The sequence below is a fragment of the Podarcis raffonei genome, chromosome 6 (genome assembly GCF_027172205.1).
Source record: "Podarcis raffonei isolate rPodRaf1 chromosome 6, rPodRaf1.pri, whole genome shotgun sequence".
NCBI classification, from domain to species: Eukaryota; Metazoa; Chordata; class Lepidosauria; order Squamata; family Lacertidae; genus Podarcis; species Podarcis raffonei.
The window spans coordinates 42,891,606-42,917,072 of record NC_070607.1 but is presented as its reverse complement, the minus strand read 5'-3'; the positions used below and the strand labels follow the sequence as shown (position 1 = coordinate 42,917,072).

At 43.4% G+C, this 25,467-nt stretch overlaps 2 protein-coding genes across 6 annotated transcripts in view; one reads left to right on the top strand and one right to left on the bottom strand.

Annotated features, from left to right (window-relative positions):
- Positions 1–49: 49 nt before the first annotated feature.
- MRPL37 (mitochondrial ribosomal protein L37) lies at positions 50–8,331 on the top strand. Its single transcript, XM_053392361.1, has 7 exons — positions 50–527; positions 1,463–1,646; positions 4,137–4,252; positions 5,636–5,821; positions 6,039–6,190; positions 7,400–7,603; positions 8,146–8,331. Exons 1-7 carry the CDS (start codon positions 143–145, stop codon positions 8,221–8,223), a joined length of 1,305 nt encoding a protein of 434 aa, XP_053248336.1. The 5' UTR covers positions 50–142; the 3' UTR covers positions 8,224–8,331.
- A 9,812-nt stretch (positions 8,332–18,143) lies between these two features.
- Positions 18,144–25,467, bottom strand: part of SSBP3 (single stranded DNA binding protein 3) — a 171,297-nt gene continuing 163,973 nt past the window's right edge. For 4 of the 5 annotated variants that reach the window (XM_053392365.1, XM_053392362.1, XM_053392366.1 and 1 more), the window contains 4 exons: positions 23,645–23,723; positions 22,251–22,279; positions 21,751–21,852; positions 18,144–20,147 (listed from right to left, as the gene is read on the bottom strand). In XM_053392365.1, the coding sequence (XP_053248340.1) occupies positions 20,118–20,147; positions 21,751–21,852; positions 22,251–22,279; positions 23,645–23,723 (240 nt within the window). In that variant the 3' untranslated portion in view covers positions 18,144–20,117. The remainder of the gene's footprint in view (positions 20,148–21,750; positions 21,853–22,250; positions 22,280–23,644; positions 23,724–25,467) is intronic. The other variant, XM_053392363.1, reaches the window with a different exon arrangement.

Genomic DNA, 25,467 nt, shown 5'->3' with positions numbered 1-25,467 from the left:
GGAAGCGGCCCGCTGTCCATCACAACATAGCCCCGCCCCTCTACCCGGCATGCGCTTCGGAGGCGGAAAGAAAATGGCTGCGGCCGCCAGCGGGCGGTGAGGTGTCTGTGAGGGGACTCGGCGACGTGGAGCGGAGGCAGCGATGCTGGCCGTACGGCTGCCCGCCCAGCGGGCGCAGTGCTGGGCGCTTTGCGGGCAGCGCCGCGCCAAATTCACCTACGGACCGAAGCGTCCTCGGGAGCCGCTGCCCCGCACCCCGTGGACGGTGCGCGGGCCGCCGCCGGGCGCGCCGTTGCCTTGGTACTTACGCAAAGTGCCTCCGGTGCGGGAGCAGCTTCCCGAGCTCGACGTGGTGACGTACGAGGGGAAGCTGCACCGCGTGCCATGGCTGGCCAAGCCTCGTCACCCCAAGTGGGAGCGCGGGTGGCACGACCCCTGGCACGACGGCGGCCCCCGCTTGGAGGAGATGCCCTCTTACAAGCAGCGGCCCTGCTACGTCTTCCACCAGCGGACCCGCGTGCTGGAAGGTGAGGCTGGTGGGCGGGGAAGGCCGGCCAGCTTCGGGGTGTTTCGTGTCAGGATGGCTTGGGCTCTGAGGGAGTCCTCGAGGGCAGGCGATGCAGGGGGCGGTGAAAGGAAGAGACAGGCCAGAGATTGGTGCCTGCGAAGTGACAAGCTGAGCTTGGGTTATGCAGATCAGGCATTCGAGGAGCACTCGTTAATTAATGGCATGGACACCCAGAAAAGGCTCTCCGAGTGGGCAGTCTCAGTTTAAAAAAAGGCATACAGCAATAGCACGTGAGGGGAAAGGGAGCTTGTGTACAAGTTTTTAAAGGGGCTGTTCTTAATGGCACAGTTCTACAGCTCTGCCTTTATGGAGATTTTGGCTTCCTAGGAGAGCAGCGGTCTCCTCGCTGATGTGGCACTGCTGGCAGTCTTTCTCTTGCTAAAGAGCAGGCCTTTCCCAGAAGCACTCCACATCGGAGCAGAGCAGGTGACAGTGGCCAGCCTAGGAGGCTAGCACAGTCACATGGTTCTTCTCTCAGGCAGCTGGCCCAATGTAAAATTATTTAATAAATTTGTTACTTGCTTTATCTTGCCCAGCATCATAATTGTTATTTGCAAAGAAAAGCCCAGTATTTGGAAAGCATAAATACTGTTAAAGGTGGTAGTTATAAGAAGGCGGGAACTGCAAATTAATGGACACAAACTTGTTGGGCCACATTGTGCCAACTTATCTATACTTGTCCAGGTTTTGTTAAGTAATTAACTGCAATGCATGCAGCATTTATAAGGTGGTCTTGGTTTTCTGCTCCCATTTTGTCTCTAGAATAGCTCCCCCCCTCCCCGCTCCAAATCTTAAAAAGAATGGTGGAAAAGTCCTTGTTCTTGTGTAAGAGTGATTGAAGTGCAAGGTACAGTACTAAAGATGCTCACTGGTAATATATTATTTTACTTGAAGGTGTAAAGCAAGCATTGTGGCTAACCAAGACAAAGCTGACACAAGGTTTACCTCCGCGAATACTTAGCATAATCAATGGCCCAGCTAATCAATGTGAAAACCAGGATGAGAGAGTCCAGAATGCCATTTATCATGCACGCCTCTGGGGTAGCAGTGAGGAGGATGTACCTAGAGAAACCTATTGGTAAGTCTTTGGCTCAAGTTTCCTTTTTTGTTGTTCCAATGTTTGGGACCATTTCTGAAATTGTCATAACAGCTTATATATTTTATTCTTTTAATAAGGCAGTTAGCAAACAGTGTGGTGACAAATACAGCAGAACTAATAGCCTGGATCAGTTTATGCCTCCTTGCAGAGCAGTGATTCATGCAGAGATACAGGCAGTTAGTTTTTCATACACCCTAAAAAGTCAACTTTTGGGGCTGTAAGAATCAAATGTGCTGTCCAGTTTTAATTCAGAAAAAGCATGCTTTCACTATCAAGTGTTTGGGGAACTGTCCTGAGATGTTCCATGGAGACTGATTCTGTACTCTTGGCCTTTGTATGTGTTTAAATTAAAAAATAGGAAGTTTACTTTTTTATTACTGCACCTCAGATGTGTGTGAGGTATTCTACAGAGTACATAAGGACAGGTTTCTGCCCTATTTAGCTTACAGTAAAAAATCTGACATGGGGAAGCAACAGAGGAAGGGGAGACTGGAATGGATGATGATTTTGGTTGCATGCAGTTGGGTTTGTTACAGTAAAACATTGAGGGGGTTGTGCCAAAGGCTTTATAGAAAATCTGTGTGTTAAGGAGGGATTTGAAGAATAATTACTTCTGCACCTTTGTTCTGAATGAGAACAGCTTATGGATAAGGTTGTGTATGTTCTTTGATTCTGTATAAGTGCAGAATTCACTTTAGAATCTTGGAATGAATTTAAATGAGTTTCTAGTGACTGGCTAAGAAAGATTGAGGAATGACTGCTAAAACATTCAGAATCTATAGGGCAGTAGTGTAGGTTATTAACCATACTTAAGGACATAAGAAGATCACACCCAAAATCCAACTAGTCCAATGTCCTGCTATTTACTCTGGCCAATCAGATGTCTCTGGGAAGCTCACAAACTCAGCATAAAGGCAATGCCACTCCCCCAGCAACTAGCTTTGGAGGTACATTGGCTATGAATCAGGAGGTTTTCTTAAGTCAGTGGTTGGCTTAAGACTGAGTTTAGCCTCTCCATTTGCCCTGCAAGACTTTTAGCCAAGCTATGTCTACTTGTCCTGTTGGTCAGTAAAGATGTGACTGTGCCAAAAAAGGGGGTTGCAGGCTCTACTGATTTTCATCATTGGCAGCTCCTGCAAAGCCTGTGTGGCTCTTTTCAAGTTTCAACAAGCAGCTGATCTTAGGTGCTTGCAGAGACCCCTTTAAAGACCACTGGTTCTGTGCAAGCACATCTGATCACCAGTGCATGCAGAGAGCCATGTGTGGTGTTTTGGATCATTGGGGCTTCAAAGTGCTGCCACTGCTCCTGCCTGTCAAATTTGGTGATTGGAGGGGTGGGGGAGATAGGGATCTAGCCTGCTTGCCTTGCCTTGCTACTAGCTGCTGATAGACCTAACCTAGCCTTCTTTAATTTGGCTAGTGGTCTTAATGGCAATGGATTCCATAAATTAATTACACCTTGTAAGAAGAATTACTGTTTTGAATCTACTGCTGATAAATATCTAATAATAAAAATTAACTCTCTCCACCTGCATTCGCACCTCCAGTCATCACCCATGACTAGAAGTAGAATAAATTATGCAAAAGGAGACTTGCCATAGAATTTGGGTTACCTTTTGCACAGAACTATTTTAATGTAGCTCTGCTTATGCCTTTGCACAATATTGTTTCCAGATGATTGCCGGTAACACTGATTGGCTTAATTATTGATTCCTGGCATTCTTAATAATGAATACCTGGTGTACTATCCTATGTATAATTAACTGTAACTATAATTTGAAGTTGTGTTAAGGCATTTGGCTGAACACATGAATGGTCTTCAGTGTATTTGCCTGCATAGCACTCCCCCTAGTCCCTGACATTTAACGTGTTCAAGAACAGGGAATTTCCACTCACGTGCAAGTGAGGATGAGTAGGAGCCTTCCAGCTCAACGTGGGTGGTTGGGAACAGTGTTAGAAACTCAGATACATAAGCTAGGCACCAAATGACTCCTTAAAGCAGTGTTCCGTTTGCCAAAACGGAATGTCTAGTTGCCATTTGGGGGCCAGACGACTCAAAAGTTGTATTTTTCAATACAACTTTTTGGTTTCTGAAATTCATTCTGATTGTGCAGATAAAATATAATGGGTAGAATTCTACAGGATATGTTGCTAGTGTGTGAAAACAGTCCAGATCCGAGGATCCCCAGGCATCCACCGCCTGATGAGGGAGATGACTGGGCACCAGGATGGCACCTGACATCTTCACTTAGTCACAAGTGGCCAATAGTCAGGTGCAAAATACACATAGCAAATTCTGAACACTGGTCGGAAACATAGTGTAAAGTGTAACACACATTTGAGCCTGAACATGCCTTTAGCCATTGCAAATGCTATAATATTTACAAACCAATATCCATGAAAATCCTGCTATGTAATAATTTGTGATTTGGGCACTGTCAGTAAATTAGTTATTTTTTTGTTCTGAAGCCCTGTACTTTTAGAAGACTTGCTTCACTTATGCAGGACGATGACAGCCAAATTCCCCTTATTGGGTAAAAGAATGTTTGCTCAAGACTATAGAGTGGCAGCTGCATGGGAACGAGGTATGTCTCTTTATCCCAGTAGAATTGTCTAAAAGAACACCTCTCCCTGTTCTGTCCACCATATTGCCTTAAGGTCAGCTGGAGAAGCCCTGCTTATGGCCACACCCTTGTGAGATGCTAGGAGTGTGGTGGGACAGAGCAGTGGTGGCTCCTCCTTGGGGAAATATGGTCAGCCCTCACCATTAAGAAATAAAGGCATATGATCCGTTTGCTCTGAAGCTTATGGAATTTTATTGGTGATTTTTATTTATTTATTATTTGGATTGTTTGTAGTTTTTATATATCCATCCTTTTTTGTAAGCCATCTTGGGATCCAGATTGGAGGAAATGTGTGGGATTCTAACAAACAAGTCAAAATAAGTATTTTGTTTATAAGGAAGGTTCTGTAAAAAGATTATAAGGTCCACAGCTTAGCATCAGAAAGAGTGCCCTTGAGGTAAATTCACAAGATCTTCTATGTCATGAACCTTTTTCTGTAGGTTAACAAAAGGGGAATAAGTAGAAGGACAGAGAAAATCCCATAGAGCTAATTCCCATCATCCCCCACTGTTGGCCAGTCTGGTTGGGAACTGATCGGAGTCCTGACAACATCTGGCAGGTCACAAGTTTCCTACCCCTGCCATAGAGCCAGTGTTGTACAAGTAACATTATTTGTTAGAGCTGTGCTGCTGTAACAAAACGGCTTTTATAGCTCTCCTGAAATTAGAGGGGACTGTTCTTTACTGTAAACTTGCAAAATGTGCACATTTGATGTTAATGCTGAATCTTTAACAGGACATTTCTGTAAAATACGTATTGCTAGTTTATGTTCTCAAAGCATTTGGGACATATGTTCCTGAAAATAATAGAGCTTGATCGAAAAATATGATCTTAATTTTGGCCATGAACCAATTGATTTCCTTAGCTTAATCTGCTGACCATTTACTCAGTCCCTGCAGTGACTGATTCCACTTGCTCTCAGTCTTGGAGGGCAGAAACCCTTTATAGAAAATATACCATGTTTCATTGACATCCACACTAGCCTAGGTTCCCTTCCTAGCCAAGGGCGAACCATTACATTTTCTGGAAATTGATGGTTCCAAGAATACAACAGTAAGCTCCCCTAAGTAAGTATATGGGAAGTATCCACAATCACTCAATGAGGACGTGTACATTTAGCTATGCATATTCATGGGAAGTCGTGAAGGTCTTCTTTTGCTCAACATGGGAGGGAGCATGAATAGGAGAGTGCTAGCACCTGCTGTCCAAACAGAAAAGGAGATTGCCCCCTGTGAGTGGATTACAAGAGCATTTTTGGAATGGTATTTATATGGGTCAGCTGATAGCTTCAGCATAGTTCTATTGAGGAAGGATCTATTTACAGTCCACTGTTTTCCTTTACAGAATCTGTTCTACTTCAGGTTCGTGGTCCCCACGGGAAGATTTTGAATGCAACGAACCTTCTACGGCCTATAGCCTCCAAAGATGAGATATTAGCCACTGAAAACCACACTTTAGAAACCTTCTACCCTGTTTTGCCTACAATTGACCTTCAAGAAGTTAATGCATATAACATAAAAAATGATACAGGTGAATTTCCTAGAGCTTGGAGGATTAAGGGGGAAAAATCATTTTCACAGAAGTTAATTTGTTATGGATGAGATTGTATCAGATGGCATATGTGAGAATAGGGGGTTGAAGTCAATACACTAAAATGTCAGGTTTCTTAATTGCACTTTAGAAATTGTCTTCTTCTTGAGCAATGAGTTGTGAAATAGTTCTAACTATCACCTGATTTGTGGTTTAGGTTTCCGAGAAGGGTACCCATACCCTTATCCTCACACTGTGTACATTGCTCAGTATGACACCGTACGTAAAATGAGGCCACCACAGCTTCAGGCGAAAATGATAATGTTTGCTTTTGGGAATGCTCTGGCCAAAGCAAAGGAGCTATATGGGGTGAGTATTAAGATTTTTGTAGGAAAACTATGGCATATGCTGTCCAAATTAGGAGATGGCAGTTAGTTGCTTCTATTCGTCCAATCATTCCATTAATGGTCACCACGCTAGCTGCTGTTCCTAACTCAGAGGCAAAAGTTTGCTGAAGCTCCTTCTGTGCTTTGCTCTCTATCCTTCCATGGGCAAATTCACATGGAAGCTTGGTGTGTTTCAGAGTTGGTGTTTTGGCAGTGCTAGGACACTGTGGTATTGTGATCCATAAGTTGCATTTTAAAAACCCCTAAAAAGCTGGCACTTTCCATTTCTGCTGTCCACAGGGAGTGTGGGATTGTTGGGGACTGACTGATGTAGGAAAACAAATTATTGTTGCTAAGTTGTATGGTCCTTGTCATCCAGGAGTCTAACTGAAAAGCCTTGGTTGAATTCTAGGTCTGTTGTGGGCGTCATGGTACTCTATTCAACATGAGTTTCTCATATAAAATACTGAATAAATAATAGTCTGGTAAATGTCTGGTACCTGAACAGAAGAGGAAAAAAGCCCAATGGGATTGAAGCAGCTTTTTTAGCTGATAGTTGGTATTTGAACTTATGAGCATGGAGAGCTGTCACAGATTGTCCTCAAGTCCTGCAGCTTTTGTTGAGGTTTGGCTTGGCCTCTGGCAAACCCTCCAAGTAGGTGCCACTTCTTCCCCCAAACTAAAATCAGACATAATTGTAGTTCTCTGTCTTGCTAGCCTGTCTTATCAACTCAAAATGTTTTCCTGGCCAGATGTTTGCGCTGCTGTCTAGCATCTTTCTACCATCCATTGTGACCCTTTCCTGCGCTACCTTCTATCCCCAGTTATCCACATGTGGACAGACAACTTTACATGTTTTCAAGTACATTCGGGTGGCAAAGCTTAAGAGTAAATCAGGGATGGGGGAATCTGTGGCTCATTAAGGGTGGTTGGACTCTGCTGGTAAGGATGATGGGAATTGCAGTGCAACTGCACCTGGAGGGCCACAAGTTAACCACCTCTGATACAGCCACACTGTGTGCCTTTTTATCTTTATTTCATTAACAAATTAAGAATTGAACCCATTCACGGTTTCACCCAGTTATAAAATAGGCAGTATTCTTCTTTTTAATACTGTACAGCATTTCTCTTGACCAACGGAGCTTATCCTATGGCTTCTTATTTCACACTTCCCTCTCATGCCGATTTCCAGGATGAGCCCAGGGTCCTGGAGAACCCCATTGTTGTGCAGACTGTGGCTACAGATGGCCAACGCTTCCATTTCCTGGTGTTCCAGTTGAATACAACAGACCTAGACTCTAGCAATGGTGTAAAAAACCTGGCCTGGATGGATGCAGATCATCTTCTGTATGAGGATTTCAGGAGTCGTCCAGTAATCAAGAAGAAAGTTGTCCGGGTATGTTGATGAAGGTAGAATGACTTGCTGCCGCAGGAACTCGGTCTAGCTTTATAGTTTAGACAGAAGAGCTTGGAGACTAAAATATTAATTCTCTGAAACTAGAATAGGGGGCATCCTGAACATGATTAAGTTAGACTCTCAGTAGCACTGAGGTGCTTCATGCCCAGCACCCATGTGATTACTTAGAGTGCATTACAAGCAGAAATGACCAGTGTGTATCATTGTAAAAGTACACGTAACATCGTAACAGGCATGCACAGATGCCTTAACGATAATGCCATACTCAAGTGCATGTTGGCTGATTAGAGCCTGGTTCTGACAACATCTCTTCAGGATATCCAAAAGTAAAAAAAACAAACACAAAACCTTAAGTTGTTTGAATCCTTTTTATATCCTCTTCAAGAAATTGCTTCCTTTCCTTTGTTTCAGGGAAGGGACAGGATGAGAATAAACTTAAGATGGTATTTGAGCACAGTGAAATGTATTGCTGTATTAATGTGTATGACAGACATTGAAAATCCAAAATTTTCCCCCTACAGATTCCAGCTGGAATACATGGCTATCAACCAGACACATTCAAGAAGTTCCTGGCATTGTACTTGCATGGTGTCGTGTGAGCAGAGCTCTGCCTTTGTTTCCTCCTGTAATGCATATGCTTACGGTGCAGTTAAGGGTTAGAGACTATTTAATTTTTTTTAAAAAAATAAAGTTTCTTTATATATAAAGTGTCACATGTAAATAATATTGTTTCAATCTGTTGTCATAACATTTAACACCTTAATATTGGTGTTCATTTTGAATCATTAAGTGCCAGTGTTCTACTTTTACAAGAAAGAATGGAAAGCAAAATCTAGTTCTGTACTTAAGGCTAGCTATACTTGGGCCATAATCCTGTCTTTCATCCTCATAGCAGCTCACCCCCCCAAAAAAAACCCCAACTTAGGTTGAGTGACAATATTAATACAAGTTCTGGGGTGGCAGCAATCAAGTAATGCACTTTTACAAAACATCTTCAGTTGCATTTGTTCAGTCATTAGGGAGTAGGTGACATTCTAGGGCTTCAAACAGCCAAGTTGAAAGTTGTTATTCCAAACAACTACTGTATATAGTGTCTTAGTTGCAGAGGAAGAATTCTAAACAATGAGAGGACTAGTTGAGATTTAAGAAGATCAAATCTCTCAAATGTTTTGAATTTTCATTTAGACAATAATGATACACATAGCTAGAATATATACCAATAGTAGTACTGTGTATATTATTATGTCTATAAAGGTTTGTGTCATTGATACATTCAGGAAGTTGTAAAAAAAAGTAAGCTTCCTTTAGAAAAGGAATCTAACTTGCTCAAATCTAACTTGACAATAAGCTAAGTGAAACAAAGTTTTTAAAAAAATCTCTAAAATTCATCAGGAAACTGAACAAAGCTATTTGGGTTGCTAAAAAACAAATGGGTGAAGATAAAGCAGCAAAATTGAATAAATTCACTGTATATAGTCAACAGTGGAAGATGTAGGACAGAGACTTGTGCCTGAACTTCCAGGGAGGGAGTGTAAAGAACTCAGAGTGACCAAGAAATGAAGTGCTTGGGAAGGGGTAGTTGTTGTGGGGTACTTCCAACGTTCCCTAACCATTAGCCACTCTGGCTAGGGCTGATAGAAACATCTGGAGAGCGCCATATTGACTCTCAATGTTCTTGTAAAGTTAGATGGCATTAGCTATTTCCTGCTCTAGTCTAATGTAGCACTTTTAAAAAGGGAGCAGGATCATGCAAATTGGAAGTTAGTTAGCTTATCATCTGGGCCAGGTCAACTGGTAGAGAGCATTATTAAAAGATCATTTAAGAATCAACATGGTTTCTGCCACGGATAGTTCTTTCCTGAGCAAACTTCACCGCTATGGGATAAAAGGACAAGTCCTCATGGATGGGTAACTGGTTGATAACAACAACAACATTATTTATACCCCTCCCATCGGGCTGGGTATCCCCAGGACACTGAGAGCGAGAATAAGTGAATAGTCCTCATGTTGGAGGGAAGAAAGAAGTAGAGCTCTCCATATCTGCAATGATATGCAGTTACCAGCTGAATTATATTTTTGAGCTTAACTAAGTACAACCACAGTGCTGCTAAAGATGAAACATGTTCCCAACAAATGATTGGATCTAGCATTTGGGGTCCTTTAATGAAAAAAAATAGGATGTAAGATTTGTGCTTGGTGGGGAGAAAGTAGCTAGTTTCCTGCTTATTGGGATTCAGCAAAGCGACCCATTAGCAGTTGGTCCAGGACAGACAAAAGAAAGTTCTCATAAAGAATAACTTTTGGAATTCGTTGACAAGATGCAACAAGCGCTAACTTAGATGGCTTTAAAAGATTAGACAGACCACTGTAGAATAACTGTGTGAACAATTACTAGTGATGATGGCTATAGTCAATCTCTAGGTCAGAGCTTTCCAAACTTTTATTGTTGGTGACATACATTTTACATATGCATCATTTTGTGACTATGGTAATTCAGTTTTGCTGGCAAACCGGAGTTTAACTAACCCCTTTCCATCCCCTTGGGGAGTGCAGGGAGCATTCAGCTGACACACTAAAGTGTTGTGAGTCAGAGTTTGAAAAGCTCTGCTCTAGGTTCAAATGCCTCCAAGGAACAGTTGCTAGAGAGTAACAACAGTAGAGAGGACTGCTTTCATATGCTTAAGGTCTAGCCAGAGGCTTTTGATTGGTCACTGGGAAAGAGGGAACCAATCAGCTCCTGAGAACTTCTTATGGGGGTAAGAGGAAACAACAGGATGGAGAGGCTTGCCATGTTACTGTGCTGCATCTGCTGGCACATTCCCCATCTTTTCTGCAGAAGAATGTAAATCTTTTGAAAAAATAATGGCATGCACCCAAAAGGGACAGAGTTCCCTAAGCAAGAGAGGTTGAACCACCCTACTGCATAGCTGCAGTTTGCTTCTGATCAAGCAAGAAGCAGCAATACTTTGACAAAGCAATTCTGCTTACAGGAAAGCTAGTTGTAGAAAAAAATATTTCCAACTGAAACATTGTGAGCTTCTTAATTAATTGTCCAAGAAACAGAAAATTCTTTTCGGCTTGGTTGAATTCTATTATTTGCATAGAACTGAGGACAAAATCTATTTTACAACCTCATCTTTATGTAGCTAATAATATACTAGCTGCAGGAGGCTTTCCAACATGTTACTGTCAGGTCTTGCTAGGGATGTCAACAGCAATTGCCTGTGTGATGCTGGATACATCATCTTAACACGCCACAGGCCCTCAAAACTGGCATCTCATTGCCACTTCAGGACTGGATGGATTTTGACAGATGTAGAACTGACTTGTGATGCAGGGGAGCTATCCGATACCAGAGATTTTCAGCTAGCAGGATGGTAGCACTCGGCAGCTCCTCAGCCACAGCGAGCAAGCCATCAGACAATGGCTACACAAGGCCTAGTGCTATACAGGGAGACCTGGCTGAGCGGTTTGTGTCTCTTAGATATGAAAAGAAAACGCATCAACAAAACCACCAGGAACAATCTGTATTCTCAACACGCCTTTCCACCCTCTTGTTTCCCTCTGCTATGAGCACAGACAAATGCTCTCTCCTCCTACAGTTTCTGCACTACGGTGACAATTCTAAGGCTAGGCCCCAGGGACCTGCCAGAGTGTTTGTGATAGGCTTTTGAAGTTGCTCCCACTCGTTGATCTCTTTGTCTGAACTGTTTCAACAGGTATGCATGGCTCAGATAAAACACAGTGCATGATGAAGCCTGTATGCTGTTCAAGGGGAGAATTGTTTCTTAAAACAGCATGTTCCCTTGATGTGAAGCTAGTATGAAATCAAACTCTGCAGGCTGTGCTAATAGCTCTACCAGGGGTTTGCATGTGCCCACAAACAACTCAATCTTAGACTTCAGTTGCACACATTCTTCCTGTACTCCCTAACAGGGAAAAAGGAAAATGGGAAATGAACGCATTGCACAATTGGCATTTCATTTTTATCTCATCTAAGGCCAGCTTGGGACAGGCTCTGGCCACCTACCATTTGTAGTCCAGCGCTAGACTGAGGACAATGATTCCCCTGGGTGTTCTGAAATAGAATTAGCATAACCAAATAATAGACATTCATGATGTATAATTCCCACCACCACCACCCACACATCAGAATAGCTACCTTAATTTGCAGCCAGTGTTATGACCAAGTAATATTTGTTATTCCGTATGTTCTAGAACCATAAACCAGCAGGTTTTTATACTATAAACTTCTAATGCTTTAGCTAAAGTATTCTAAAACCCAGCAAACACTTTCACTGCAAAAACGGATCTAAACAAAATTCCCAGTTTCACAGCAAAACATTACATTAAAAAATTCTGCAATTTATATCGTAGGAAGGAATGTAAAGTCTGATTTCTGATGACACTTTTTTTAAAAAAAGTTTGAAGTGTATAGCTTTTACTACGGTGGGGTAGAGGTGGGGAATTGGGATAACTTTAAATCCATTCTCTTTGTTTGTTAATGACTTAAACAACCTCGTCCCAAACTATTACAGAAGGAAGCAAGGAGAGCAACAGCTACAAGAGCGCTGGCAAGATGCAGGATTGGCCATAGGGACCCTGCTGAACAGCTGGCCGGTGGCAATTCCAACAGCTGCACGCTGGCTGGTACAAAGGAGATGCTGCGTACAAATGAAAGTGCAAGAGAGCAGCAGAACCAATGAGTGGCTCCCCTAGGGCCACTGAACCGGTGGTCCTGGATTAAGAGAAAGGAATCGGAGAGCTGCCTTGGGGGTTCACTGAAAACACCTGCAAGTGCATTTAGCCTTCGCAAGTAGTCCAAGGGTTGAGGCAGGGCTTAGGGCCTGTCAGCAGCTTTAAGAATAAAAAGCAGCTGTGGGGAGCAGCACATCACATCTCTTGGGTTGTTTCTATAGTCTCTGCGGGTGCCCAGTCTTAAGCAAACCATTGCTTAAGGCTGGACAAACAGTGTCAAAGTGCAAGTCAGCAAAGCATGTGATCCTATGGTTAATAATCCTAATGAATATTAAGTTGTAACTTCCCACAATGCTTCCACCGTAGGGGAAAATAACATTTGTGGCTACCCAGCCAGGTGGTTGGGGTATAAATAATAAATTACTACTAGTACTACTACTACTACAAAAGCCAGAAGACCCAACCATTTAAAGTCATCTGGCTCTCTTAACTGGGGACTTTGAAGAAACAGTTGGATTAATACATTTCATTTCGTTTCTGCTGTGGGGGGACGACATATCTTCAGTAATGAGATAATTGGAAGCCTGTCTTCTGTACCAGATCAACAGATATTTGATATATTGCCCTGCTCATAAAAATATACCACTTCCAGTTACCAGAACAAATACAAAGTCCAAATCCTGCTATTTAATCTTAAATTTAGACAAGCTGCTATTATGTTATTTGGAGGAAGACAGGATTATAACAAGCAAATGGTTAATACCTGTAGCCATCAGTGGAATTTGCTGTGATGGATGTGTGTGTGTCTATATAAAACCAAGTCTACCATGTTTAAATGGATCCTAGTTCTATGGCTTCCACAAAGTGCTAAATAGGCAAACATGCCCCAGGGAAAATAGCCTTAAGTAAGCTGATTGTTTGGTGGAGGCCAATATCTAGAGTGAAATAGGGAGAAAGGCATTAGCTATCAAATCTAGGGTCTCAGGCAGTTCTCCCTTTACTCCTATAGCCTCTACCTGGGAGGTGAAGGCAGAACATATCTGTCCCTCAGGATTCTGCTGGGCTCCAAACTTATCAGCCATGCAATGGGCTTTTGGTTTGACCAATGCCAGCATCAATAATAAGGGACAGCTGAGACAGGCATTGGGCTGGAGCAGGAGAGGAAGTCTCTCTTCTGTGAGGAGAAAGGGCCAGAAGAGGTTCTTAAAAGAAATAAGAAAGTGGAACAAAAGATTACTAAAACAAACTGAAAATATGATGTTATTGGAAAAATTGTTATAGGTAGAAAGTAGTGAATGTCTAAGAAACAGGGAGGAGCAATGAAAAAAACCCTGGCAGCTGAGGGGGGTGGATAAGGTACAAAGCTGAGCATGAAGGGAAGATGGGGGGGTAGGGGATGAGAGATGGGTAAAAATACATTGAAATGCATGTGGGGATGAGATGGACACATGCCTTTTAGAACCTCTGGATCATCAGATTCTGACTAAAATGGAGAGGCTGTTAATAGCTCCAGAGCAAGACAGAGCTATGGAACTCCTTGCCACAAGGAAAACTCAGTGATAAAGAATGCAGTGGCAAAGTATCCAATGCTAGATTAGCTCTTAGTTGAAAATGATATCAGTAATTGCTGGCTGATTATATCAAAAGCCACCTGTCTCCATTTTATGACTGGCACTGCCCTTGCACCACCATTTTGAGAGTGGGGGGCCGTGGTCATTTTCAAACACCTCAAGTGGGCTGTGGGAGAAGGAAGTTTGAGAACCCCTGGATTATGCCACAGATGTACAAAGTGGCTTCATGCATGTGGCATGCCTAGATAACATGTCAGTGATTATCAAGTTTTATCACTACAAAGTATAGGATGCAGAAGTGGGCATCGTATTTAGCATTCAGAAAATGTCAGTCTTTTGGTACTTTTCACTCATGTAGCTAAAAAGATAGGCTTGATAGTCCTCAGGCAATGCCTGTTTAAATCTTACAAGCAGAGAAGCGCAGCAGGCTGCCATCACAATGTAGTATTCGCTTGCGCAGTAGAACTTCCCCCATCTCTTTCTCCACATGCCTCAGAACAGATATAGGGAGGATGTGGGGAGAGTGGGGGGGGGACTTCTGTTGCGCAAGCAAGCAAGGTAGTCAGATACTGCCCAGAGCTTGAAATGCTTTGTCCCTCTCTGATCCCTAATAGGTTCAGAATAAATTATGTATGAATAAATTTTGCGAAACACAGCTTAGTGCAATATTTTGGTACATTTTAAAAGAAGGCCCTCCATACAGCTTGTGAGCAAAATACTTGAAATGCTGGCCCCAAGAGAAGCTGTAACTCTATTGCATGAGTATTCATCAACTGCCTTGCTCCCTGTCCCTGGGATGAATCAGGGTTTAAGTGTTGCTGAGACCAAGTGCCGTGTTGTTTAGATGTGAAAAGGTAATATATGGAGGGCTGGATTCAGTGGGTCTCGCTAGCGGAAGCCCATGCAAGGTCTACTGCTAGTACAACGGGGCTGCTCCCCCATGTTGTTGTTTAGTCATTTAGTCGTGCCTACTCTTCGTGACCCCATGGACCAGAGCACGCCAGGACCATATGCCCCCCAAATTCCCTGGAGATTTTTTCTGCGAGAATCACCAGAACAGCATGCAGGAGATTGTTCTACCAGGCAAGCAAAAATGCTTTGAGCTGAGCTGACAAGAGCAATTAGCACCATTTTGAATTCCTCCCAGTATTGCTCTTTGTGTAAAAAAAAAATACTTGGGAGAAGTCAGACCATTCTGGGAGTCCTTATGCTAGAGAACCAGGAGGGAGGAAGCAGAGTGTTGCGGGCCTTTTCTGCTTTTAATCAGATGGCTGCACTTAGGCTGGAAGAACCAGACAAATATAGGATGGGGGACACCTCGCTTACTAGCAGTACATGTGAAAAGGATCTAGGGGTCTTGGTAGACCACAAGCTTAACATGAGACAACAGTGTGATGCAGCAGCAAAAAAGCTAATTCTATTCTAGGCTGCATCTACAGAAGTATAGTGTCCACATCAAGGGAAGTAATAGTCATACTCTATTCTGCCTTGGTCAGACCCCCACCTGGAATACTGTGTCCAATTCTGGGCACCACAATTTAAGAGGGATGTTGACAAGCTGCAACATGTGCAGAGGAGGGCAACCAAGATGATAAAGGACCTGAAAATCAAGCCTTACGAGGAGCGCTTGAAGGAGCTAGGTATGTTTATTCTGGAAAAGAGGAGACAAGAGAGGAGATATGAAAGCCATCTTCAAATATTTTAAGGGCTGTCACATGGAAGGGGGAGCAAGCTTGTTTTCTCCTGCTCTGGAGGGTAGGACTCAAACCAATGGCTTCAAGTTACAAGCAAGGAGATTCCAACTAAACATCCGAAAAAGCTTTCTGACATAAGAGCTGTTTGGCAGTGGAAAAGACTCGCACGAGAGGTGGACTGTCCTTCCTTGCAGGTTTTTAAGCAGAGGTTGGATGGCCATCTGTCATGGATGCTTTAGCTGAGATTCCTGCATTGTAAGGAGGTGGACTAGATGACCCTTGGGGTCCCTTCCAACTTTTAAGATTCTATGACTAGCAGCTGCTGCTTAAGATGAATTCTAGTGCTGCAAGACATTGCCCAGGTTTGTTACATGCACTGGGCAGTTTTCCACACTGCTGGTTGCATGACTTAGCTCTGAACTGCAAGTGGAAAGATCAACACTGCTTTCAAAACACGATTACAAAAGTGCACAGAGTTTTGTACAACTGCACCACTACGTTGCTTGAACGGTGGGTGCTGTGTTTACTTATCCAACTAATCCTGATGTGGAGCATTCATAGTCGGCGTTCTCAGATGGCCAGCAGCTGTTGGATGTGCTCACACTATAACGGCACAAGGACTTCCTCCTCACACAATGAGAAGAGTAGCAAAGACCACTGCTGCAAAAATTACTCTTCATCTCCGTAACGTTTCTCCACACCAGAGAGAAGCGAGCTGAGAAGTAACTGCTGTGGGAGCAGCCCACTATGGAGGTGGATCTGCTCCTCAGCATCAACCTGTAGGCACAGCAGCCTCTGTCCTTTCTTCACATCCTCTTTTGAGTGGTTATGCCTGGCTGGAAGGTGTCCTTGAACTCTGATCATATCTCCTGCTTGCTTTGATGGACGACAGAGAATTGTGTGTGAACGTGTGTAGAAACTAGCCCAGTAGACAAAGGTTCACACCCATTGCTCCACCTACTTTTCCCTCTGGCTCCACCCACCATTACCATGTGGCCCTTTGGAAGGTGACCCAGAAAAGGATGCAGCCCTTGGGGTCCCCCTACCCCACCCCTGCTGCACCACATATGGCTAGAGGGACATCTTCGCAATCTCCCCTGCAAAGGCCTGGGAGCGACTAAACAGCCAGTCACCTATGCAAAAAATAGCTTCAACTGACCAGGTAGTGGAGCTCTTGTGAACTGGAAGAATTTTTTCTTCTTCTGTCAGCTCTTCAATGTACAGCGGTACCTCGGGTTAAGTACTTAATTTGTTCCTGAGGTCCATTCTTAACCTGAAACTGTTCTTAACCTGAAGCACTACTTTAGCTAATGGGGCCTCCTGCTGCCGCCGCGCTGCCAGAGCACGATTTCTGTTCTTATCCTGAAGCAAAGTTCTTAACCTGAAACACTATTTCTGGGTTAGCTGAGTCTGTAACCTGAAGCGTATGTAACCCGAGGTACCACTGTACTACAAAATAACTACCAACATAATTAGGTATGGCTAGAAAAGGACTGGCACCTTCCCTGCATATATTTGCAACTTGTATAGCTGAAACAATATCCCACACAGAGATTCCTGGGCCAGGATTCGCAGAACTATACCACAGGCAATCCCAAAGAGCTGATATATTTTCCTTTGTTTCAAAAGCAGCTTAATGAAACTCTCTTTCAGGAATGGCTTGCCATTTAGAAAGGAGCTGTGTCGTTGGAGAAGTCCAAAGCTCCCAGAGGTGAGCAAAAGTAGGTCACAACACCCTTAGATAGCAACTTCTTCCACAAGTATGACGATGCCACCCTGAAGGCAGTAATCCAGGCTTCCTCCACTGACAATCACATGGGTACAGCCATACCTCACAGATCACAATAGCGCAAGCCTTTTCGGGTGAACGGTGTCAAACTCAACACCACTGCAGGTTCATTTTTTGCTTCTTGTGAGCAGCTAGCAGGAAGGACCACTGAGGACTTCTGCTGTTTTAAAAACACACGGTAGTTTTTCTGGAGGTCTGCTTATAACCCTTATTTCTAGGAGCTTTAGAACTGCTGCCACCATCTTGAATGGCCTTTTTTCTGCCTAAAGCAAAGGACAAGATGGCACACACAAACAAGAACTCTACTCCACGTTCACAAGCAGCTCATTATCTCGCTATCTCAACACTGCCAATGGGACAGTGTCCTTCTTTCAAGGGCAGGAGTTTGGGTTACTTCCAATAGAAGGAAACAGCTTAGAGAGCTGCTGCCCCCAAAGATCTGCCACCTGAGGCAGCTGTCTCACTCTGTCTAATAGTAGGGCTGGATTTGCTGTTCCTCCATTGTCTGATATACTGTTCTCGAGCTACTTTTCCTATGTATTTTCAATATTGACTGAACAGGATAATAATGTCTTAAAAACGAATGTGGCGGCAGGAGCCTGGAATCCAACACACTTATAACCTTTGTGACAAGCAGTTAGCTGTGTCTTCAGAATAAAGAACGCAGCCGATGACCATAGACTACACCCCAAGCCATCTCTTCTGGAACCACTGCAGGCATGAGAGTCAGAAGACAGCTGCTACGACAGTAACAAACAGCAAGGGACTGAAATCAAATGTTTATATTTATTACAGCATGGGGGGAAAGGGAGAGGAGAGGGTCTTGATTCATCTTTTAAAAACCACCCCGAACCAATGAAGACAATAATTTAGCTATCACTTTAATACAATGAAACCTGTCAGTTATCCTTTAAAAAAAATAGAAAGGGTGCTGCATTAGCAATGGGACAAATTGGTTTGCCGGTTTATCCCCCCCGCCACCCTGCTTTTAAATATTTTCTTGACTGAGAGACCAACCATTTGTCAACCCCACCCCCCCATCATATTTCTACAGAGAAAACACAATTAAAATGCCTAAGAAAAAGGCAAACATTAAAAAAAGTCATTGTACTACTAAAAAAGTTTGTCAATTCACATAGTTTTTGTTTTCAGTCAGAATAATAAAAAGCCAATGTTTCCCCCCAAAAAAACCAAACAAAAAAAAAAACATTTCGTTAAGGGGTGCGGAAAAAAGACATCCCTTTAATAAAACATTATCAACAAATATCGTACACAAACTACAATGTATAATAATTACTTTTCTTTTCCCTCGCTTAATTTTAGAACCAGACTACAAGGTAAGAAAAAACACTGAAACAAGATACAATGTTCTCAAGAATCCGCACAAAGGTAGGTAAATCCAGGGGAAGATAATATTTTACATAATATGAAATACATAGATCAGAAGTGAAGTTTTTTCTTCTTTTTATATAAAACAAAGACCAGCTACAAGGGAGTGTAATGTACAGAGATCCCAAGACTTGCGAGTTTCACTATACATTGTATGCTTTTCTGTAGTCACCTCTACCATGAGAAGTTAAGGGTTTTTTTTTTAATTTTGCTTTTAATTACAGAGTAAGAGAGAGAGAGAGCCTACAGAATAGCAAGTATACATTTTAACAACAATAATTACTTAAAAATATCTCCATCCAGTTTCAGAGCATATACAGTGAAACCCTAATAAGATCACATCATTTCATTAAAACAAAAAACAAATGTTAAGAAGTTTGCGCTCACAGTTTTCGTGTCCCAGGTCAAGTTTTTAACCCCTTTCCCTTTCAATTCTGGTGGACCAACACCTCCCCAACATAAAAAATTAAATACCACGTACCCTAACCCCACCTACCCACCCACCCCCGGAATTTTTGACACTTCAAAAGTTTTGCAAAAGGGGAGTTAATAACATTTCTTTGTAATTTGGGGAGAAGGACAAGGGAGGGAGGGGGCTAATACAGTGCATGCCACAGTCACAGATACCAAGATCACAATTAAAAGTTTTGGAGGATGTGATCCTACAAGGGGGCCAAGCTGCATTACGCAACTGAGAATGAGGCAGAAGAAATCTGTTCCACTTGGATCTTCCTTGCTGGAGAATGTTTTGTGCTGCAAAACATCAAATGCGGGGGGGAACAAAAACCAACCAAAACAAAAAGAAGTTGGGGGTGAGGGGGGCGGGAGAGGGAGGAAGTGGTCTTCCGAACAAAACCCACCAATTTATATATATAAAAACCAAACTCTCCAGTTTTATTAATTATTTTAAAATGGCTACAGAGACAACATGAGATTTCATATCTAGACTAGCTTCCTTGCGTAGCACAGCACAAACATACAACAGGTTTAAAAGAATAATCAAGCAAAGGAGGTTGGAAATCGGGTGCTAGAGGCTTTTGTTTTGTTTCCAAAAAAAATAATCAACAAAAAAGTGTCATGTACATAGAATCAACCCTTCTTCTGCAGAAGGATCTGGTCATGTCTTGAAATATTTTAAAGATTTGTCCTTCATTGTTTTATGGAATAAAAAGTTCAGCCTTTTTATTGCATGAAACTAAAAATCAGGGGTGGGTCTCCCCCCGGCTCTCTGCATGTCTCCCTGCCAAACACACCTAGATTCTCTTCTTGCATAATTTCTTGAGATCCTCCAAATGGCAGCCGACTTTTTCTTTATCCTGGAGAAGAGGATGCAGGGTGAGGGAGGAGGGAAATCACACACTCATCGTCATGCTGGGAGAATACTGGGCGGTTGGGAGGGAAACGGGGAGGGGGCGGAGAAAGAGAGAAATCACAGCGTTAGAGTGAGGCAAGAACAAGACCAAAATGCTAAATGTTGCGGAAGCTGAGGAAATGAGATATGAAAGAGATGTGGGCTTATGAAAACTATAAAGCAACGTAATTGGCTTCAATAAATCAGGAGGGCTAGAATATGCTAAAGACTAATTTATCAGGACATAATCGCTCCCATTTCCCCAAACCACAGTTTGCCAAACTGGGGGGTAAAGGAGAGTTTAATAATAATAAAAAAAGCCTAAACAGTATGTGGCAGAACACAATTAAAAAAAAAAATTCCCCCCAAATGTATATAATGATAAATACAGTGCCAGTTTACAGTCTTTTATAGGAAACATACTGTGTTTCATTTCAAGGCGCCACTGCATGTAATGAAGTACCACTGGTAGAACTAACTCATCTGGAGGGAAACGCAGGAGCATTAGGACCTCATGTATGGACGTATTCAACTAAAGGAGGCAGGCAGCTTTCCTAGCCCTTCCCCTTTGCTCATCTAAATTTTGACTGGGAATTCTGAAGGGCAGGGCAGGGCTCAGTCTTTGGCATATGCTACTATGCAACACATAGATATACATGGCTGGTGCAATAACCATCAACTGAGACTACTCCTGGGTAGAACTCTGTCCCCACAGGACCCCTCACAGGAGGAAAGGGGGAAGCCATTGCAGATTCTTCCTCTCCCCCTCCCACCCTGGAAAGTTTCTCCAAAGCGCCAAATGACACTCCAGAACAAGGGGGAGGGCAGGATGAGGCCTTCCTCTAGTGAGCAGGAGGAATCCTTCTATTTAGATGCTTCACATTCACTGAAATCACTGTTATGGAAACAGCATGAAATGGACATGTAGACTGCCAGATGTGATCTCACTCACTCACATATACAGTGCTTAGAAGCCATACATATTAATTTGCGGCTTGCCTGCTGACTAATCATGTTTCGAAGTGGTAACTACATTGCTGGATAGTCCAACTTAATAACCCATGGCTTGCTGATCAAACCAGGATGACCCTCACAAATGAGTCAAGTAACCATGGCTTGTGCTGTCCAATGTTGGCTTCATTTTCTGACTGCTCCTGCCTCTTGTTTTGTAGGCATAGCTTCATAAGCCAGCTGAAAGCCATGGTTTCACAGACTGGTTTGTTGGCCACGGGCAAACCATAATTAGTTGGCTGGAGTGGGTGGTTCAGAGATGCAAGCAAAGCACAGCAGTTAAGCTAAGCAAATCATGGCTTAGCAAGACAAGTGAACCATGGTTTCTTGTCTCTATTTTAATAGCCTCAGTTTGGAACCATTTATACCCTTTGTCTTTGAAAGGTATGTCACGTCTCAATATGCCGTACTGTGTACCTTTCCCAAGTTTTGTCAGCTCCAAAGCTGCCATTTCTCTATGTCTAGTTCCCTTCCCCCACCTTTTTATGATCACATAGCACCCCCTCCCTCTCCCCTCTCTGCACATATCAGTGATTCCTTCCCAGAAATAGCTTGAAAGAGCCTAACAGGCTCTGTGATTCAAACCCCGGTTAGCATGAAGAGTTGGTGTAAAGATGACTCACATTGTCATTCTGGAAGGAATGGAGGAAGTTGCCTCCCAGTTCACCATCATCTCGTGGAGTGCCGGGAGGATTGCTAATGCCACTTATGTTGTTTGGAGAATTCTGCAGGGTGTTTTTTTTTTTGTTTTAAAAAGAAACAACAGACCACACAGATACACATGCAAGAAGTGAGTGTGTGCCTTTTCAAGTATGCTGCATACTAGCAACTGCAACAAAAACATATTGTTCTACAATGGAAAAAAGATCACACAGATAGCTAAATATATATGAGAAAATGACTTGTTTTTGATGACTCCCTCACAGGGCTAAGAGCAAAAGGGGGGGGGGAAGAGGGAGAATGTCCTTGCGCTGGTGAGCAGAGGGCAGAAAAGAAGGGTAGAGCTTCAGTACTCCCTCCCTGCCCCTGCCCCCAGGGTCCCATATTAACCCCCCAACATAGTTGTTATTTTGTCCATGAAAGCAAGAAAAGAACACGGCCCAGTCTAAGAATGCAGACTTACTTTTGGAAGTCCATCTATGTCTCCTGACCCTTGCGAAAGAAGAACAAAAGAAAGAAAAGAAGAAAGGTAGGCTGTTAGTGGGGGAATAGCTGATTTCCTTGCTCTCGATCAGGGTGTCCCCCCCCATCAGCTCTCCCCACTCCCCCACCCCCGTTCCGCACCAAAGTGTCCGGTTCCTGAACCATCATCCAGAAATAAGACGCGGCTGCAAAAAGCTCCGCCTTGGCCTTCCCGGAAGCAGCTGGCAGTACATTAGTGAGCTGCAGGTCACAGCTGGGCTAATGCAAACCTCTTAACATTTGCCTCCAGAAAGGGACATGCTGGGGTTGCCTCAGCTGCCATTCCTTTGCATGCAGAACTCCCGGGAGCAGAGCCCCGGCTCACCTTCCTGCACGGCACTAGAGTAATGGCCTAATCGAGTTGCTACGGCCTCGGCTCCCTCCCGCGAGCTTCGTGACACTGATCAAGATGGAGTATAGCACCTCTACTTCAGCAAGATGTATAAGGCAAACATAGGAGGTTAATGGGTCTTTCTGCTGCTTTAATTAAAACACTCGTGCCACGGTTAGGTTGATGCTGCCGCTTCGCCTTTATCCATCAACAGGAGCCTGGCAAAGCCTGTGACCAGCAGTCCCTGCTCCCTGGCTACTTTCCTACGCTGAGTGTGTTAGGAATGGCCAAGCCCTCACAAGACTGGGCTTTGCAGATTACCAGCACTGAGCAAGTCCCCAAAGCTCTGGAAACAAACAGGATCCGCACCACAAAAACAAATGCCGAAAGCACACACCAGCCAACAGGCAGAGCCCTAGGAGCTCTGAGGTCAGGAAGCATCTGCTACAGAATTTTGCAGAGTATCAGGACAAAGGCCCCGGGTGTCGAGTCTAGCTAGGACTAGGGTCACCCCACCACCTTTGCAAGGGGTCCTTGCAAGAACCGATACCTGTACTAATCCCTGATTCAAACATTTCCCCCCTAGAGTGCAGTGCTTGGTGACTGCTCTTTTAATTTCAACCATACACCCGAAGTAACCCTACACCAGGGTCACTGCAAAAAGCAACAATCAAAGCAATTTGTGGTTCACTGCATGTCCTCCCAGGGTTCTGTACCAACGGCACTCTAATTCTGGACCCAAACAGATTATAACATATCTTAAACAACTATTCAACTGCCTGGTGTTGATCCCCCAGTCAAAAATTCTGCATTCCCACATTAACATAAAGCAATGTTTTCAGCCAGGAACAAGTACATGAAGAATGTTAAAACGTGTTTGTGATTGCACATCCTATACAGTTAAAATGACAAAGTGCACAACTAGAACTCATTTTATCACTGCTGGTTCTGGGATGTCCCGTGAGAAGATAGTCCAAAAACGCTGAATATTGCTGAAGTCTTACCTAATGAGCCATTCATGTGATGCGGCTCCATCCCACCCATGCCCCCCATTGGGCCATCTGAGCCAGGTCCCATGGGGAACTGAGAAAGAAAGAAAGAAAGAAAGAAAGAAAGAAAGAAAGAAAGAAAGAAAGAAAGAAAGAAAGAAAGAGCTGTCAGTTACGACACATCACTCATGTTATAAAATATCCAACATACAATAATATTAGCTTGTATGTCTACTGGCAGAACACCAATGGCAGCAATGCTCTGCAAACCCAGTTTTCTGAATTCTGCTTAAAACACAAAATAATGAAAAGTTCTTTAGGAAACAACAGTTTGCACTGAAAACCCACCATCGCCCACTGGGTATGTGTCTTCCAAATTGAGGAGGTTTGATACACACCCTCTCTCTTCGAAGAAGCCATTGATCTATTGCATCTTGTACCACTCCTGTGGGCAGCCTCAATCCTGACAAGGAAGTTGCGGGGAACTCTGCTCTTCTCTTTTGGATCAAAGTGGATAGCCAAATGGAGCAGCTGCTGCCCAGCTTAACACATGGTTGTCTGGGCATCTGATACTGTTGGATGGTCTATGGCCGGCCATACCACAACTACTGTGCTTTTCAGCTGTGCAGAAATTTTGCTACCACCCTCTACTTCAGCACCATGTGTGGGCAGTCTGGAACCCTTCGACCACAAACTACTACTATATGCAGGGTCCATATAAAAGCCATCTCCAACTTGCCATGTGCAAACCAAGGGAGGAATTCAACATAGCATTAAGCAAATTTTTGTGCTTGCGTGATGAAATGAATGCTCTGCCTTCTCTTCCCCCTGCAGGTGCTTGTGGGTGTTTTCCTGATCCCAACAGAGCCAGTTTTGTGGGCACAGGAGGAGGAGAGGGAGGAAAGCTAGCGGAAGTCCATACATGGGCTTCTGCTGGTGGGGCTCATTTGCTGAATCCTGCCCTTAAGTGACAGAAGTAGTGCAAGAGGTGGAAGTTCTAATAACATGACTAATCCAGGCCTCTGAAATCTCATCTGCCAAAATGTTTCAGTTGCCAGTCAAGATTTCTTTAGGCTCCATGTCATCTAATTGTACCCCTGCCTTTCATCCAAGTTACACAGGGAAGCACACACTGGATTCCTTGACAGTTTTCTATCCAAATACTGGCTAGGAACAGATTTCTTTAGCTTTAATGGATTAAGCCACAACACCTGTATTTAGACCCCAGTTGTTTTTTATTCTTGCAATCATCAGTTTGCTTCTCCTAACATCCCATGAATTAAAACCCTGAGATTTAAGTGTTTGCTCCTCCTCTGCCTCCTCTCTGTTCTGTATTCCATCCTCTTTGGACAATGTTTTCTGAGAAATGGACAGAACACACTTTAAGCAATCATCCAGCTGCTGGAGTTTAGACTAGTTCAGTCTGAAAAACTAGGTCTGAACATAGTAGTATCCAGGAAAGAGCTGCCCTTCCCCAATAAGAGCTTCTTATCTGAAATATTGGGCTGGCATTGTCCTGAAGACAAAAATCTGGCAGGTAATCTTAACAGAATCTCTTTGAGATCAGCTTGAGTAAAAGGTGAAGAAAGGCCCGGGCATCAGCTGTGTCTCCTTTAAATGCAACCCCGCTAACCAGCAATGTGCGTGACAATCTTGACCAGAGCTGCGTGAACGCCGCTGTTTTAATAAGCGTAAAAAATTAACAAAGTCGCTGAAGAGTTAATCACTTTTTGATGGTTTGTTTTATTTCTGTTTTGTAACAAATGGCTGAAATCAATTAAACTGCTTTACCCTCAACTGATGAAGTTAATTATGATTTGTTATGGTATCTGATATGT